A 14,418-nucleotide genomic window follows, 5' to 3' on the forward strand; every position below is an offset into this window, starting at 1 on the left:
CCTGCGCCCCCCCCCCCCCCCTCTTCGTCTTCTCCGGTCGTCGAAATCGCCTGATCCGATTCAAGCGGAAGATGTCTTATGCGTATCTCTTCAAGTATATCATCATCGGCGACACTGGTAGCTTCTCTCCCTTTTCCGCTGATCAGATCGATGCATATTGAAATAGAATTTGGATTCAAATGTCTTGCATCCTCTACACTACGTTTTTGTGTTGTTCCCAATGTCACAAGTTTCATGACTTCTCGGCATGTCTGTCTCGTTATATTTTGATGGCCGTATATCATCGACGTTGATGGATGTGTATTTTCTTGTCGGGGTGGCTTGGGAGTGAAGGAGTCGGAAAATCATGTCTTCTGCTTCAGTTCACCGACAAGAGGTTCCAGCCGGTGCATGACCTCACCATCGGTGTTGAGTTTGGGGCCAGAATGATCACCATCGACAACAAACCCATCAAACTCCAGATTTGGGACACTGTATCTTCCGTTTCTCCCTTTCTTTACTGATGTGCGAACTTGTTGTTTGCGTGGATTAGGGAGCTGTTGTTTTCGTAATTCATGAGATTGCTGTCAGCAGCAAATGTTTTCTTTTGCATAAACGTCACTAATCCTATATTATCTTGGTGTGATACGCTAGGCTGGTCAAGAATCCTTCAGATCTATTACCAGATCCTATTACAGAGGGGCTGCAGGAGCATTGCTCGTCTATGATATCACGAGGTAACGCTTTTGCTGTCTCTTCTTCTCAAGAATTGACTCTCTTTTATTAGCTACAAACATCCAGTTGAGCATGGTTATGCGCTTTTGATTATTTGATACTGAACCAGTCTTTTCCAGCTTTCTCTTGGTATTTTCTGCTTTTGCTTCAATGCTCCATAATGCCATCTAAATTTTGCAATTGGATGTGTTTGCTGGAAAGGGCAGGTGATCCGTATCATGTTTTACTGTTTAAGCATTGATGTTCACATAATTGATCCTGTTGCTTTGCAGGAGGGAAACGTTTAATCACCTGGCCAGCTGGCTAGAGGATGCCAGGCAGCATGCGAATGCAAACATGACAATAATGCTCATTGGTAATAAGTGTGATCTCGCCCACCGAAGGGCAGTTAGCACAGAGGAAGGAGAACAGTTTGCAAAGGAGCATGGGCTAATATTTATGGAGGCCTCCGCCAAAACCGCTCAGAATGTTGAAGAGGTAAATTGTTCTTGTCTGGATGTAGCTAGTCACATATGCACAAACTCGTCTACTTTCTGTAATTTTCCGTAACTTATATCCACTACTGTATTCTTATATGACGAGAAATACCATGTATTCAGTGGTTGGGCCGTTGGAGAGATTTTTAAATGTGATGCCAGAATTAGTCATGGGTTAGGGAGAAGTGCTTTTCAAGGTTATTATGTTTAGAACGGTCTAGGGTCATAGACTACATAAGAGTGAATAGGAAGATAAAGGAACAAGCAGATTTGTGGGGAATATCCTGTGTAAAGGGGGAAGCGCTCTCCTCAGAATGTTTGAGGTTCTTCCATTCTACTCTTATGATCATATTCAGTATGTGGGCCATCTCATTTTTTTGTGCTGTGAAATTTTCTGCAGGCATTCATCAAGACAGCTGCAACGATATACAAGAAGGTCCAAGATGGTGTATTTGATGTGTCAAATGAGGTTAGATTGAGTAAATTTTCCATTCTCTGCTTCATGTCATGTTGGAACGGGGGCTTCCATTTTTCTCACATGTGCCCAGATGTACGATCAAGACTTCTGCTAGATTTTGCTTGAGAGTCTCATGTTAAATCATTGCAATATATATGCAGTCTTATGGAATAAAAGTTGGATATGGAGGAATTCCAGGGCCATCAGGTGGAAGAGACGGATCATTGTCGCAAGGAGGAGGGTGCTGCAGCTGAGGAAGTTGTCTATATCATATGGGAAAAATGTACTATAACCACACACGATAGAAAGTGTATTCTCTATATATGTACATCGTCTTGGAGTCTGTTTTGGCTATATTATGCAAAGTATGGGCAGAGGCTGTCTTGTTGTAGAACTGGGAAAACATTTTGACAGATGCGGGCTGACATTCAAGGGTGGCGAGGGCCTATCAAATGGTCCGGCTTTTGTGTAGGGTTGGTCTCTGGTTGCGCGTGAATTTAGATCTATGTCGAGCCAAGTTATGTTTCGCTTTGCATCCAATTTCATTGCATCCTGTCGGGAAAACGTTCTTTTACGGTGCAGTTTCAGAATATGTCTACTCTGTGGAACTGCGGAAGTAGAGGGAATAGTGCGAAATAGATATCTCCGTGGTTTTGTTTGAGCAATGTTAGATTCTCAGCGAGAGATCCGCCTTTTGTTGTTCCTGATGTGTCATCTGTTTTGGTTTTGTCTTAGTTTTTTCAAAACAAGCAATCATAGAAAGCTTGTATGAGAAATTCAAACTTCAACGTAACGGTCATCGAGGAAAAGCAGTTACTGTGAGAGAATTGTTTCGAGTGTGATAAAAGATAAACAATATGGCGACGAGGGTTTTTGAGAGAGTAAAAAGTGGGTGTGGGTCCAATCTTGTCGAAGATGTCTCTGTGAAGTGTAGACCACCCACCCAAAGCCTCCATCCCTCTCCTTACCTTGCTTTCCTTTTTAAATTTAACTCGATGCTTCTCTAATTTTCTTTTTCTCCTCTACTTGATGAACGCATTGGGCCTAAAGCCAATCCAATGAGGAAAAGCGGTAAAACATGAGTCAGCAGGTCAATTGCTTTTAGTCTCTTTCTTCGTTTCCTCCTCTAAAGAAGTGTCAGCATTATTATTACCCCTTTATTCTTTGCCTTGATGTGGGTATTTATGCAGGCCGGATTTGGGCATCATCTCAAACTGTTGAGACCTTCACAAAGGACCAGTAACACGAGAGAGAGAGCGCTTTCAGGTTCTATAAATTTCCCAAAGTCGTCTCTCCGCCTCATAGTCATATCCCATCGGTGTCCAAAATCTGCTAGTTTCATCTTTTCATCAAGAAGACGGTGACGAGAAATGGGCGTGGGAGGCGCTTCTTCCAAGCTAAGGAAAGCTGCCAAGAAAATAGTGATGGCTGCATGTGGTTCCTTCTCTTCCGCTCCTCCTCTTCTTCATCCGCCTGTATGTCATGCTTCCACTATGGGTCTTTGTTCAATTTCTCAAATATGCTACCTTTTCCGCAGAATTTGGCGAGGGGCTCAAAATTTTGTGTATGGAATTTTCAGTGACAAAGTTTCCATCTTTGCATATGAAACAGAGCTCGCCAGGATCTACAGGCACTGCGAAGCCTCTCTCCCAGAATGCACCGAATGAGAAAGCAGACTGCAGGGGCATCACCGTTCCCACTTCCAAGGTATTGCATTTTCCTCCTTTCTTCCAAGTTTCAGCTTTTTTTTTTTTTGGTAATGAAGTTTCAGCTTATTAGCTCGTAGATTTCTACTTGTGTTGTTGATTCAGTTTTTCTTTCTCGCTCCCTCTCAATCTTACTCGGGAGATGTGTTATAAAATTTTGTTGGTTGGGCGATGCAGCAGAACTTGTGCGCAATTTGTCTAGAAGCTCTGGACAACAGCCGTGGAGAAGGTATATTCAAGGGGCAATGCTCTCACTCGTTCCACTTGTCGTGCGTTGTTGCCAATGTGCGGCATGGAAGTGTAACTTGCCCCGTGTGCAGGGCACACTGGACGCAGCTCCCCCGCAACGTTAAACTGCCGCCTACTGAAAAGGATCCCGTTTTCCGTATCCTTGATGACTCCATCGCCAATTTCCGTGTCCATAGGCGCTCTGCTCGCTACGATGATGATGATCCTATTGACCCTCATCATCGCTCCAATCATCCTTGTCTTGATCTCTCTTTAGTACCCATTGCCCCCTCCTTAGTTTCATATCCGCACCGAGCTGCATTTCAACAAATGGGTCGAACTGCCTTCCTAACCCATTATCTCCCATGGCCAGAAGATGGCCAGTGTTTGTTCGCCTTTCTTTCAGTGAAACTGACAAATCCCCAGCCCATTGACTTGGTGTTGGTGACAAGCCCCAACGGGCCACATTTGAGGCTCCTCAAACAGGCTATGGCATTGGTGGCTTTCTCCCTTCGCCCAGTTGATCGTTTAGCCATAGTGACATGCTCACGAGTTTTTTCTCTGAGACGCATGACTTCCTCTGGGAAGCGCATGGCTCTGCAAGTAATTGATCGCCTCTTCTATATGGGAGAAGCCGAACCATCCGAGGGCTTGAGGAAGGGTAGCAAAATACTTGAAGATCGCACATTCAAGAATCCCCGGTGCAGCATTCTACATCTCTGTGACACCCCAGCAAGACCATATTATCCCGACAACATGATGCAGACCCGTGTCATAGTTCATAAGTTTCATGTGGTTTCAAATGATTTTGTGATGCGGGAGTTTGAAGAGTTCCTAGGAAAGGTGTTGGGAGCCATAGCGGATGACATCCAACTGAGAATTGGGGAGGAAGCCAAGATCGTTAAGATAGGTAGACTGAGAGGAGGTGAGGAGAGGCGTATATTACTAGAGCTCGGGGGGGAGCATGTAGTAGATGTACCTGTGGGGTACAGCTTTGTTGAAGGAGAGACTGCAGAATGTATCAGGAGAAGAGGAGAGACAATGGTGAGCTTTGGTGACAAGGAAGATTCCAAAATTGATGAATTTACGAGCTTCACCTGTGGAAGAACAAGCATCAGCGCACAATCTTGGGACTACCACGACCATTTTATGGCTAGAAGGTGGGCGAAGCGATTGCATGGTTATAGGTTTTGAATTATGATTCTTTTGTTGTTGCATGAATGCTACATTTGGCTTCTTTTCAGATTAGCTTCAGCGATGTGTATTTTGGCATTCCAGACTGTTTCTATATTATCTACCATGAGTCCTTCCATTTTGGCATCTTCAGTGCCTGAAGGTTTTACTGTAATCCATAATGTCATATTTGTGCAGCTACACTTGCTCACATCGAAGACAATTTCTACTTTGAACTGCGAATCCATCATGTTTCTATGGCATCCTCCAGCAGATTCTGAAAAAGATTGCTCATTCCAGACATCAATAGACTTGTTAAATCAACCATTTTTCCCTCCTTGGCATTACACAACAAAAGGGTGCTACGTTGCATGTCCGATGCATTTGCCTATCTGAAACACTAAGCGAATACCAATGGTCATCAGAAGTCAATATAAGCGTGGAAAGGGCTCCAAAATAGTTCCTTTTAGATTCAATGGTGATTCCGGAGGAGAAAATGGAGCCAGCTGTCTTTGACGATGGTGGTCGATCGGCTCGATGTCAAATGGGTTGGAATGCACTTGGAATCACAAGGGAAGAGATGTAAGTTCTTGCTTTTTGCTGTAACTCATGGCACTTCTGCCTAAGATGTAGAAAAGGTGATTGGATTAAGCAACCAGAGTTGATCAGTTTGGTGTGAGCAAGAGAGGTTTCAAACTGTAGATTCAAATCCTCTGAAATGTGGTATGGAGTGAGACCTTATGTTTCCACTTATAGATGAAAACTCATTTCTTCTCAGGTGAAGTCGGGGTATTGAAAGTTGTTGTTACTGGTCGGGCCTTGAGAAAAAGAGGAGGAGCACATTTGAGAAATTGATCTGACAAACCGATGTTGAAAGTAACTGAAGCTCTTTACCTGCAAATGGAGGTACAGAAACAACTTCAAGAATAGTTGGAGGTGTGATGTAGGTGAACGTTAAACCTTCCTTGAGAATATGCGAATCCTTGTGGCAAGGAACGTTTAGTACAAGATGGGAAGAAAAGCATAGAGACAAAGGAAGATATAAGTATTTACTGCTGAGTACTGATAATCAAATGATCAGAGAGTTGAATGTCGGCCCCCTTTTCTTTCCTTTTACGCCCTACTTCTAAGTAGATATGATTTTTCATGATTTTTGGTACTGAGGTAGCCACAACTACCGTATAGAAGAGGAGAGCAACTACTTGAACCAGCCAAGTGATCAGAGACTAGGTTCAAAATGGTCCAACCACTGACAATGAAGGCAACCTAGTGAACCCTGTTTCTCCCATTGCACAGCTAACGACAGCAAAGGGCAAACAGGTAATAATAATTATATGAACGACTTGATGCTTTTGGCTCAACTACACATTTTAACCGAATCTCATGTTTCATGGGGGTCTTGGTCTTCCCCTAAACAAAGGGTTCAACCATTCCTTTCAACCTACATACACCCTAGTGTTGTGTTACACACAGCAATACTCTCAAATGGAGCCATCAAGGAGAGGAATGTCGGTCTCATAATCTTCGCTTCCCCCTTCTTCTTCCGGATTCCAAATCTACCAGCCTTGACGAGGAGGGAGCAGGTTGCGGAGCTCCTATACCAACTGACTCTGGAATGTCCAGATTGAGCTGCATTGGTTGGCCTGGCTGCTGCGTCTCTACCTCATCAACCCTTTGCACTTCTAGCCTAGCTTTGCCAATCTGTAGAGGTGCAAGCAGAGGTTATTCCTATTTGAATCGTACTACAATCAAAACTTTCATCTTACTAGTTCAATGTGATGAACTGATGAACGTGCATCAGCAAGTCTTCTCTGCAGGTCCTCCCATTTTTTCTTCCGGTATTCTTCATTCTCCAGCTCATTCCCTTTCTCACCCAGCTGCTGATACAGGGCTGCCATAAGAAATGCTGAACTCAGACCTTTCGAAAAGCATTTGACCAATGATTTTCCCACGAATTTGGATCTAACTGCACTGATCCTACAAAGAGAGTTTTCCAACATATATAATGCCAAGGCGATTATGGGCTTTACAAGGACTACTCACTGCCAGTGACTTACAATTAACAATGGGATAGATAGGCTAATCACAATCATGTTATATTTCCCCAACCTCCTTCTCTAGGCTGTGGAAACTACATTAAAAAATAATCACCTGTCAAGATGGATAGAACCCATATCTGAGTTGGGATATCATAAAGCTTCTTTGCAAGTGTAAGAGAGGAACGCAAAATTTCCCTGGCTTGTACAGTATCATGTAAAGCGAGAGCCAAATTTCCCAGGACTGTCAGATACTGTGCAACTAGCTGCAGGTTACCCATATGATTATGCGCAATCTGCAAGCCTTTGGCTAGTCGATTTCTGCACAGATATTATCATGGTATAAGGATATGAAACTGTAAAGCAAAATTTGAGCCATTTCTTCTCTTACTGTGCAATCCAAGGAACAATAATTGAAACAAATTCTCTGTAATTATGAACACACAGATAAGCCACATCTTGGTCTACTTTGGTTTTGTATAACATCTTCCATATGATGTTTGAGGTCTCAGCAGCCATGAGAAGTAGCAATTCCTCAGTTATATATACAGTGCATCCAACTTCAAGTTTTTTATCAAAAGAAAAGATTAAGCATGATTTTGATGTGGTAACTCAAGCATATACCTTGCTTCCTGTAGATCTTGCTGCCTCATCAAAAGAAGGCCATACGCAAAGAGAATACTAGCTTCTTCTCTGACACCAGATAAGGAATTCTTCACACCATAAAGAGGTCCAATTAAATCGAGTGCCTAAAGCCAAAGCACAGAGAATTGAACGGAACCTGGATCAGCTCACCAAACCCAGGACACAAAGTTAAGCCAAGTATGATTTAACTGCATGAAACTGTCACACCTTTGAAGATGATTCAGCATCTCCAATGCAAAGGTAGGAAACAGCTGCAAAAGCTTGGCACATTGCTTGCATTGATCTACTTTCTGTCATCTGAAACACATTAAATATTATGACATGGACAACAGAAAAAAGAAACCCAACGACGAGTGTCAAATAGGCACTTAGACCAGCCATCTCAAAGTTTATTGAATATCTTCCATTTAAGCCAAGGTTAAGAATCATAGATTGCACCTTGGTTGCTGCCATGTAATGAAAAGCGGCTTCATTGTAGCAGCCAACTGAATGAGAATATTGCCCCCTAAGCATCTCAATCACACACTCAGAAGCCTGCAAAATTGTCGGAAACCGCGAAAACCAATTTTTCATCTCCACCAGTGCCTGCACAATGAATAATGATTGTTAGGGCGCTGAGTCTTCACATATAGAGACATCATAATTCTGAAAATACAATTAAGAGGACCCAGTACCACTACCACGTGAAACAAGATCTGTTACTGATGCGTTTAAATTGCAGATTTAGATAATATTTTATTTTTAGGCACTTAGGTTTGTTTGAAATCTTATTTCCTTTTATTGATGGAAACTTCCCCTATAAATAACATCCAAAGCAGCAAGAGTGTTAAGATTTTGATTTACTGGACAGATGACCCCGGATTATTTAATAAAGAGATCGCTTTCTTCTATTTTCATGCTCCACTGCTCTTTACTCTATCAATTTTACACATAGCCAGTTAACTTTCTGAACAAATCTTCAGCAGGCCCTAAAACCTCAACATATCATAAGTTAAAATATGTAGAACACTGAACGGGATTGAATCTCTGAGTGAATTGAAGAAAAAGATAGGTTTGCAAAAACTAAAAGGGCAAATGGTCCACCTCTTCTGCTTCCACAAATTCTGACCTTGTAAGCTCCAAAGCAACTTTGTTCTCAAGGAACTGCATCAGCAGCATTAGATAAACACCAGCCATCCAGATAGCCGAATGTTGCAAATCAGCTTCTGCAAAAAGGAGAGACAGGAAGAGAATCAAGCTTCATAGAAGGAATCATTGCTTAAAACAACAGTAGCTACAGTAGGGACATCGAGCGGACCTCTGACTCCATCTGTAATTCCAAGTTTAACCAGTTCATCTGCAGGAACATCCCAAAGGATGGTTATATGCTATGCTTCGAGAGGGGATCCCTTAAGCTTTTACTCATATTCTTAAGAAGTAAAATATCCTCACATAAGTGGCATTCAGTAACAGATGACATGTCGATATTATAAAATCAATTCCAAGCAGACGGATTTACTTGTGATTGCAAACAGACAAAATAAACAGAAGAATTGAAGAATTTCATGGGCCAAACCTTGAATAATCTGCATTCCAGACTCGACTCGTTTTGAGCATTCTTTAAAGAGTCCCTTTGGACGTCCAGTTATGACAACTGTGAGATGGACCAATGCGTAGATGGCAGTTTTAGGCAGCCACTGGCCGTCGATTGGAGATGGTGAAAGCAGAAGCCTTTCGGTCCATGCACGCTGTGTACTGCCAAAGTACGCAGGCTCCAGAGAAGGGTTAGTGGAAGAAGACGGTGACAAAGCGTTTAGACGATCTTGAAGCTGGGATTGTCTGACAGAGAGGACTGATCTCTCCCTCGAGGGCAAACCATTGCGGGAGAGACTCTGATTCAAAGAAGTAAGTTCATCCGTGAGCCGCTGAATCTCCTGCATTTTCTGGGAATGAGTATTCATGGCCTCGTCTAAGCGGTCGACATGCCGTTGAGCGTTCTTGTAATCGCAGAGCCTAAGGCGATAGAAGACGTGCAACATCTCGTTGTAGAAGAGCAAACCGGGGCACCTTTCTCTCTACAAGTGGAAGGGATAAGGAAGGATCTCTATACAAGCAAGCAAACACATAAGCACAACGAAAATATGCATACATACCCTGTCGGGAGGAATGGTCTGCCAGACCTCGTCGCATCGTTGGACGGCGCTTTCAACAGTGTAATCGTCGGTCCATTGCATGATGTGAACATGAAGCAGGGAAGCGGTGAAGAACATCTAGAGATGAAGGACAAGGCAAGAAAACAGCTTTGATTTGTTTAATCAAAGAAAGACCCAGGAAAAAGAAGAGGAGGATACCTGGAGCTCGGGACAAGAAATGCGAGAAGCAGAAAGGAAGCCAGAGTGGAGGGCGGAGATGGAAGAAGGGAAATCGGCTTGGATAATGAAACCGTTAGCGAGCTGAGAATTGAAATTGCAGGACCAGAGATGGACGGAAACATCATCCTGAGGAGCGGAAGAAGAAAGCTCCAGAGCCTTTAGAAGAAGATTGCGCTGAGGAGCGAAGGAGGCGAGGAGATGGTAGCAATGGCTGAGCAAACTGTAAGTCTTGAATTTGAGATCGAAGGAAGAAGGAATATACTTGAGGAGGAGAAGGCATCGCTCGAGATGGGACTTGGCGTGGTTCACGTTGTCACTGTAGCGGAGGAGAAGCGAAGACACTCGCAGCCGAGATTTCACTTCCACAAGAGGAAGGAACGAAACTTGGCTCTGGCAGATTGCTTCCAAGCACTTTATGGATTTCCCAATATCACCCTTCTTCTGGTGGTAATCCGCCAGCCCCCATAGGCCCTCCGCCACGCCCTCCATTTCTGTTTTTGTTTTTTTCTCTCTTTCCGGCAGAAGGAGGAGAAGAAGAGCCGAACAACTCTGAAGGGAAGGCCCGTTATTTCAAGCCCATTTACGTTGGACTAACATTACCTAGGCCCTTTATTTGACTTGAGATTAGATCGCGGAGAGGAGATGAATCGACCTCTTCCATTTTTTTTTAAAAAATTTTGTTCTTCAGATCATCAGTTTTCTCTCTCCATAAATTTAAGCTCGCAACTGGCAAAAATATAAAAAGTAATGGTTTCTTTATCTGGTGTCTCGGAGTTGTTGTATACTGTCATTAATTTTTACAGGTTAATTTTATGTGTGGTCCAGGGTGCCAGATAGGGCCATGCGAGTATGAAGAAGGAAAACGATGTCTATCCTCTGACACTTGCCACATCGCTTATTTGTAGCCTCAGAAACATGATAGTTTGTGTTACTGTTTGTTCGAAAATGAATAAATTCAGAGGTAGGATAGTTCTTAACCGAAGAGGAAGAGGAAGAGGAAGAGGAGGAGGAAAAGGAAGAAGAAGAAATCGAATCCATTCCATAGGAGGCTAAAGAGTTATCAGAAGCCTTCCGGAGTTCCATCGAGAAGATTGTCTCTCGCAATTCTGCCAAGTAAATTCTTCTTCCTCGCCTTGTTGTGTACTGTTGTCGGTGGTCGCCCTCTTGATTTGATTTGTGTTCACTGTCCATCCTCCGGTGTCTTTTGGACTATGGGCCTCGGCCCATTCAGGTCTGCCGTACATCGACGCTGGAGGCCTAAATCCTGTTTTTGTTTTTTTCTCTCTTTCCGGCAGAAAGAGGAGAAGAAGAGCCGAACAACTCTGAAGGGAAGGCCCGTTATTTCAAGCCCATTTACGTTGGACTAACATTACCTAGGCCCTTTATTTGACTTGAGATTAGATCGCGGAGAGGAGATGAATCGACCTCTTCCATTTTTTTTTAAAAAATTTTGTTCTTCAGATCATCAGTTTTCTCTCTCCATAAATTTAAGCTCGCAACTGGCAAAAATATAAAAAGTAATGGTTTCTTTATCTGGTGTCTCGGAGTTGTTGTATACTGTCATTAATTTTTACAGGTTAATTTTATGTGTGGTCCAGGGTGCCAGATAGGGCCATGCGAGTATGAAGAAGGAAAACGATGTCTATCCTCTGACACTTGCCACATCGCTTATTTGTAGCCTCAGAAACATGATAGTTTGTGTTACTGTTTGTTCGAAAATGAATAAATTCAGAGGTAGGATAGTTCTTAACCGAAGAGGAAGAGGAAGAGGAAGAGGAGGAGGAAAAGGAAGAAGAAGAAATCGAATCCATTCCATAGGAGGCTAAAGAGTTATCAGAAGCCTTCCGGAGTTCCATCGAGAAGATTGTCTCTCGCAATTCTGCCAAGTAAATTCTTCTTCCTCGCCTTGTTGTGTACTGTTGTCGGTGGTCGCCCTCTTGATTTGATTTGTGTTCACTGTCCATCCTCCGGTGTCTTTTGGACTATGGGCCTCGGCCCATTCAGGTCTGCCGTACATCGACGCTGGAGGCCTAAATCTTTCATGAATTTTTCCATCGTCTCCTCCTCAATTGTTTTTCTTCTCTCTAAATTAATTGGATGCACTCTTTTCAATAACAATCTGTTAGCATTTGATCACCGTGGTGGATGGTGGATTCATTGACAGTATGCCTACAGTTGGGGCCGTTAATTGTGCCATGTTATCCAAAAAGCGTCTTTGAGCAACGAACTGTCAGATTCTGTATGATCTTCTTCAAGTGTTTCTTGATCACTTCAACGCTATCACGTTCTTGCTTAGCTGTCATCTTTTCTTAACTTGAATCACTCTTCTTGCAGCCAATAATAAACAGCATTATCTGTAAATGGATAGACCTAGAGCCCCTATATCTTCCTTGAGCGATACGGAACGCAGATCCCTTGAGGTCTTCAACGCCTCAGAAAAGGTTGACGGCGGGGGACCATCTTCTTCATCATCAAAGTGGATGGCATTTCAAGATTCGGCAAAGATAGTGGAAAGAACCGCGGAATGGGGATTCTCAGGAGAAAGCAGTTTCAAGATGGGGGAGAGGGCTTCAGGAGAAGGAGAACGGAGCAAGAACATGTCGACAAGGACATCAGAAGAATCTACATCCTCTGAATCAGGGGCCTTCCCAAGAGTATCGCAGGAGCTCAAAGCCGCTTTGGCTACTTTGCAGCAGACGTTTGTAGTGTCAGACGCTACAAAGCCAGACTGTCCCATTATGTATGCTAGCAGCGGTTTTTTCACCATGACCGGTTATTCTTCAAAGGAGATTGTTGGAAGAAACTGGTAAGAGCATTCTGGTTGTGGTACAGAACTAATTCAGTGAAAATATTACTCTAAAAACACACATTACAATCTCACTCTTTGCGCCAAAATTGCAGCCGATTTCTGCAGGGACCTGACACAGACAGGAATGAAGTGGCCAAAATCAGAGACGCTGTCAAGAATGGGAAAAGTTACTGCGGGAGGCTCTTGAACTACAAGAAGGACGGAACTCCCTTCTGGAATCTCCTCACGGTCACACCCATAAAGGATGACCGTGGCAACACCATCAAATTTATTGGGTATCTCCCTTTTTCTTATATATATCTGCCTACTCGACATTTGCTTGACTTTCTCTTGTCTTGTTTGTGTCTGCAGAATGCAGGTTGAAGTCAGCAAATACACGGAAGGCGTAAATGACAAAGCTCTTCGCCCAAATGGATTGCCCAAATCCTTGATCCGATATGATGGTTTCTGTTTCCTCAAATTTGTTTTTGAATTTCACAAGTTTTCCTGCGAGAGAAACAAATAATGTGTCATTTTCCATCTATTTTAACGGTTACGTTTCTGATGATGCATCAGCTCGTCAGAAGGAGAAAGCTTTGGATTCCATCACGGAGGTCGTACAGACAATTAAACATCCCAAGCCTCATGTATGTGACACGAGCAATAAGAGTTTGCCAAGACTTGGTGATGCTAATACACCCGGTAGCCAGATCATGCAATCAGATGACGGTTCCAAGTCGTCCAGAAAATCTGGACGTGTTTCCTTCACAAGGTGAGTTTTTCATATGAAGAGAAACAAACATACTCATTTCTCTTGCTCTAGGAAATCAATCGAATGCAAAATAAATGGATTTAAAATATTTTATGACGTTATTTAACCCCGTGCTCCGCCTGATTGCGTACTTTCACACTCTCTACGTCCATCCCTCTCCAACTTGCATTGGTCAGTGAACTTGTATAATGTATGATTCTCACGCAAGATGCTCGATATGACCATGCAGATCGAAGCACAAATCATTTAGCTCGACTAGGTTGCATGAAAATATTCCAAGCATTGAGCCTGAAGCATTGATAACTACGGGTGTGGAGCGCACTGACAGTTGGGATCGTTCTGAAAGGGAAAGGTCGACAGTTCTACGCCAAGGGATTGATCTAGCCACCACTCTGGAACGCATAGAGAAGAATTTTGTCATTTCTGATCCCCGTCTTCCAGATAATCCCATTGTAAGTTTATTTTCATGGGTTATTAAGCTTCAGCTTAAGATGCATGTTCTTCCGCATATTGTAATGTTTGCCCCTTCTCTTCCCATCAGTGTGATAGTAGAGAAGGGTTGTGTAATATCCGTGTTAAGGTTGACAGGAAAAAGAAAAAAGATTCATTTTAAGAGCTTCCTCCTGTGAATTCAGTAATTTATAAACTGCATTGCTCAGCTTGAATTTCCCACTCTGCTTGCTAAAATTCTAATTCATCAGAAGTAAAGGCTTTGGTTGCAATGTTGAGCGTTCTATGTTTGATGCAGATACATAATAAAGTTATAAAACCAGGAAATAAAAGAGCTGATTAATTATGTGCAGATCTTTGCATCAGACAGCTTTCTTGAATTGACAGAGTTTACACGTGAGGAAATTTTGGGGAGAAATTGTCGGTATGTGACTAGAAATTATCTTCCAATTTCTGTAGTCTTCTTTCGCTTTTTTTTTGTTATGTTATATGAACATGTTCTAGTGTTTGGCCTCAGGTTTCTTCAGGGGCCAGAAACAGATCAAGCGACGGTTCAGAAGATTAGAGATGCTATTAGAGAGCAGAGGGAAATAACTGTGCAGTTGATAAACTACACGAAGAG

The 14,418-nt window shown here is 42.9% G+C and overlaps 4 protein-coding genes across 9 annotated transcripts in view; 3 read left to right on the forward strand and 1 right to left on the reverse strand.

Moving 5' to 3' along the window:
* Positions 1–12: 12 nt before the first annotated feature.
* LOC104798380 (ras-related protein RABB1c) lies at positions 13–2,182 on the forward strand. The gene is made up of 6 exons (XM_010520440.1): positions 13–117; positions 334–473; positions 634–716; positions 987–1,191; positions 1,591–1,659; positions 1,809–2,182. The coding sequence occupies exons 1-6, from the start codon at positions 72–74 to the stop codon at positions 1,899–1,901; spliced, it is 636 nt and encodes a 211-aa protein (XP_010518742.1). The 5' UTR covers positions 13–71; the 3' UTR covers positions 1,902–2,182.
* Positions 2,183–2,672: 490 nt separating this feature from the next.
* On the forward strand, positions 2,673–5,564 carry LOC104798382. Of its 3 annotated transcripts, none has more exons than XM_010520443.2 (4): positions 2,673–2,737; positions 2,838–3,081; positions 3,185–3,354; positions 3,531–4,955. In XM_010520443.2, the coding sequence occupies exons 3-4, from the start codon at positions 3,214–3,216 to the stop codon at positions 4,773–4,775; spliced, it is 1,386 nt and encodes a 461-aa protein (XP_010518745.1). In that variant the 5' UTR covers positions 2,673–2,737; positions 2,838–3,081; positions 3,185–3,213; the 3' UTR covers positions 4,776–4,955. The 3 variants fall into 3 exon arrangements, with proteins under 3 accessions (XP_010518745.1, XP_010518744.1, XP_010518743.1); XM_010520442.2 differs by having other exon boundaries at positions 2,674–2,737; positions 2,838–3,122; positions 3,259–3,354; positions 3,534–4,955; XM_010520441.2 differs by having other exon boundaries at positions 2,675–2,737; positions 2,838–3,122; positions 3,259–3,354; positions 3,531–5,564.
* Positions 5,565–6,021: 457 nt separating this feature from the next.
* On the reverse strand, positions 6,022–10,441 carry LOC104798389. The gene is made up of 11 exons (XM_010520458.2): positions 9,766–10,441; positions 9,568–9,684; positions 8,991–9,489; positions 8,733–8,771; positions 8,519–8,640; positions 7,874–8,020; positions 7,643–7,732; positions 7,415–7,539; positions 6,906–7,111; positions 6,521–6,645; positions 6,022–6,455 (listed from the first exon to the last, which is right to left on the reverse strand). Exons 1-11 carry the CDS (start codon positions 10,273–10,275, stop codon positions 6,270–6,272), a joined length of 2,166 nt encoding a protein of 721 aa, XP_010518760.1. The 5' UTR covers positions 10,276–10,441; the 3' UTR covers positions 6,022–6,269.
* A 296-nt stretch (positions 10,442–10,737) lies between these two features.
* The window catches only part of LOC104798388 (phototropin-2), an 8,224-nt gene continuing 4,543 nt past the window's right edge, over positions 10,738–14,418 (forward strand). The window contains exons 1-9 of one of the 4 annotated variants that reach the window (XM_019200681.1): positions 11,506–11,672; positions 11,913–12,025; positions 12,121–12,592; positions 12,688–12,870; positions 12,947–13,038; positions 13,151–13,346; positions 13,576–13,798; positions 14,150–14,220; positions 14,314–14,418. In XM_019200681.1, the coding sequence (XP_019056226.1) occupies positions 12,147–12,592; positions 12,688–12,870; positions 12,947–13,038; positions 13,151–13,346; positions 13,576–13,798; positions 14,150–14,220; positions 14,314–14,418 (1,316 nt within the window). In that variant the 5' untranslated portion in view covers positions 11,506–11,672; positions 11,913–12,025; positions 12,121–12,146. Of the gene's footprint in view, positions 10,900–11,505; positions 11,673–11,912; positions 12,026–12,120; positions 12,593–12,687; positions 12,871–12,946; positions 13,039–13,150; positions 13,347–13,575; positions 13,799–14,149; positions 14,221–14,313 lie in introns of those variants that run through there. The other 3 variants (XM_010520454.1, XM_010520455.1, XM_019200680.1) reach the window with 3 other exon arrangements.

This window comes from Tarenaya hassleriana, unplaced genomic scaffold (assembly GCF_000463585.1).
Source record: "Tarenaya hassleriana unplaced genomic scaffold, ASM46358v1 Cleome53, whole genome shotgun sequence".
Classification (NCBI taxonomy): Eukaryota; Viridiplantae; Streptophyta; class Magnoliopsida; order Brassicales; family Cleomaceae; genus Tarenaya; species Tarenaya hassleriana.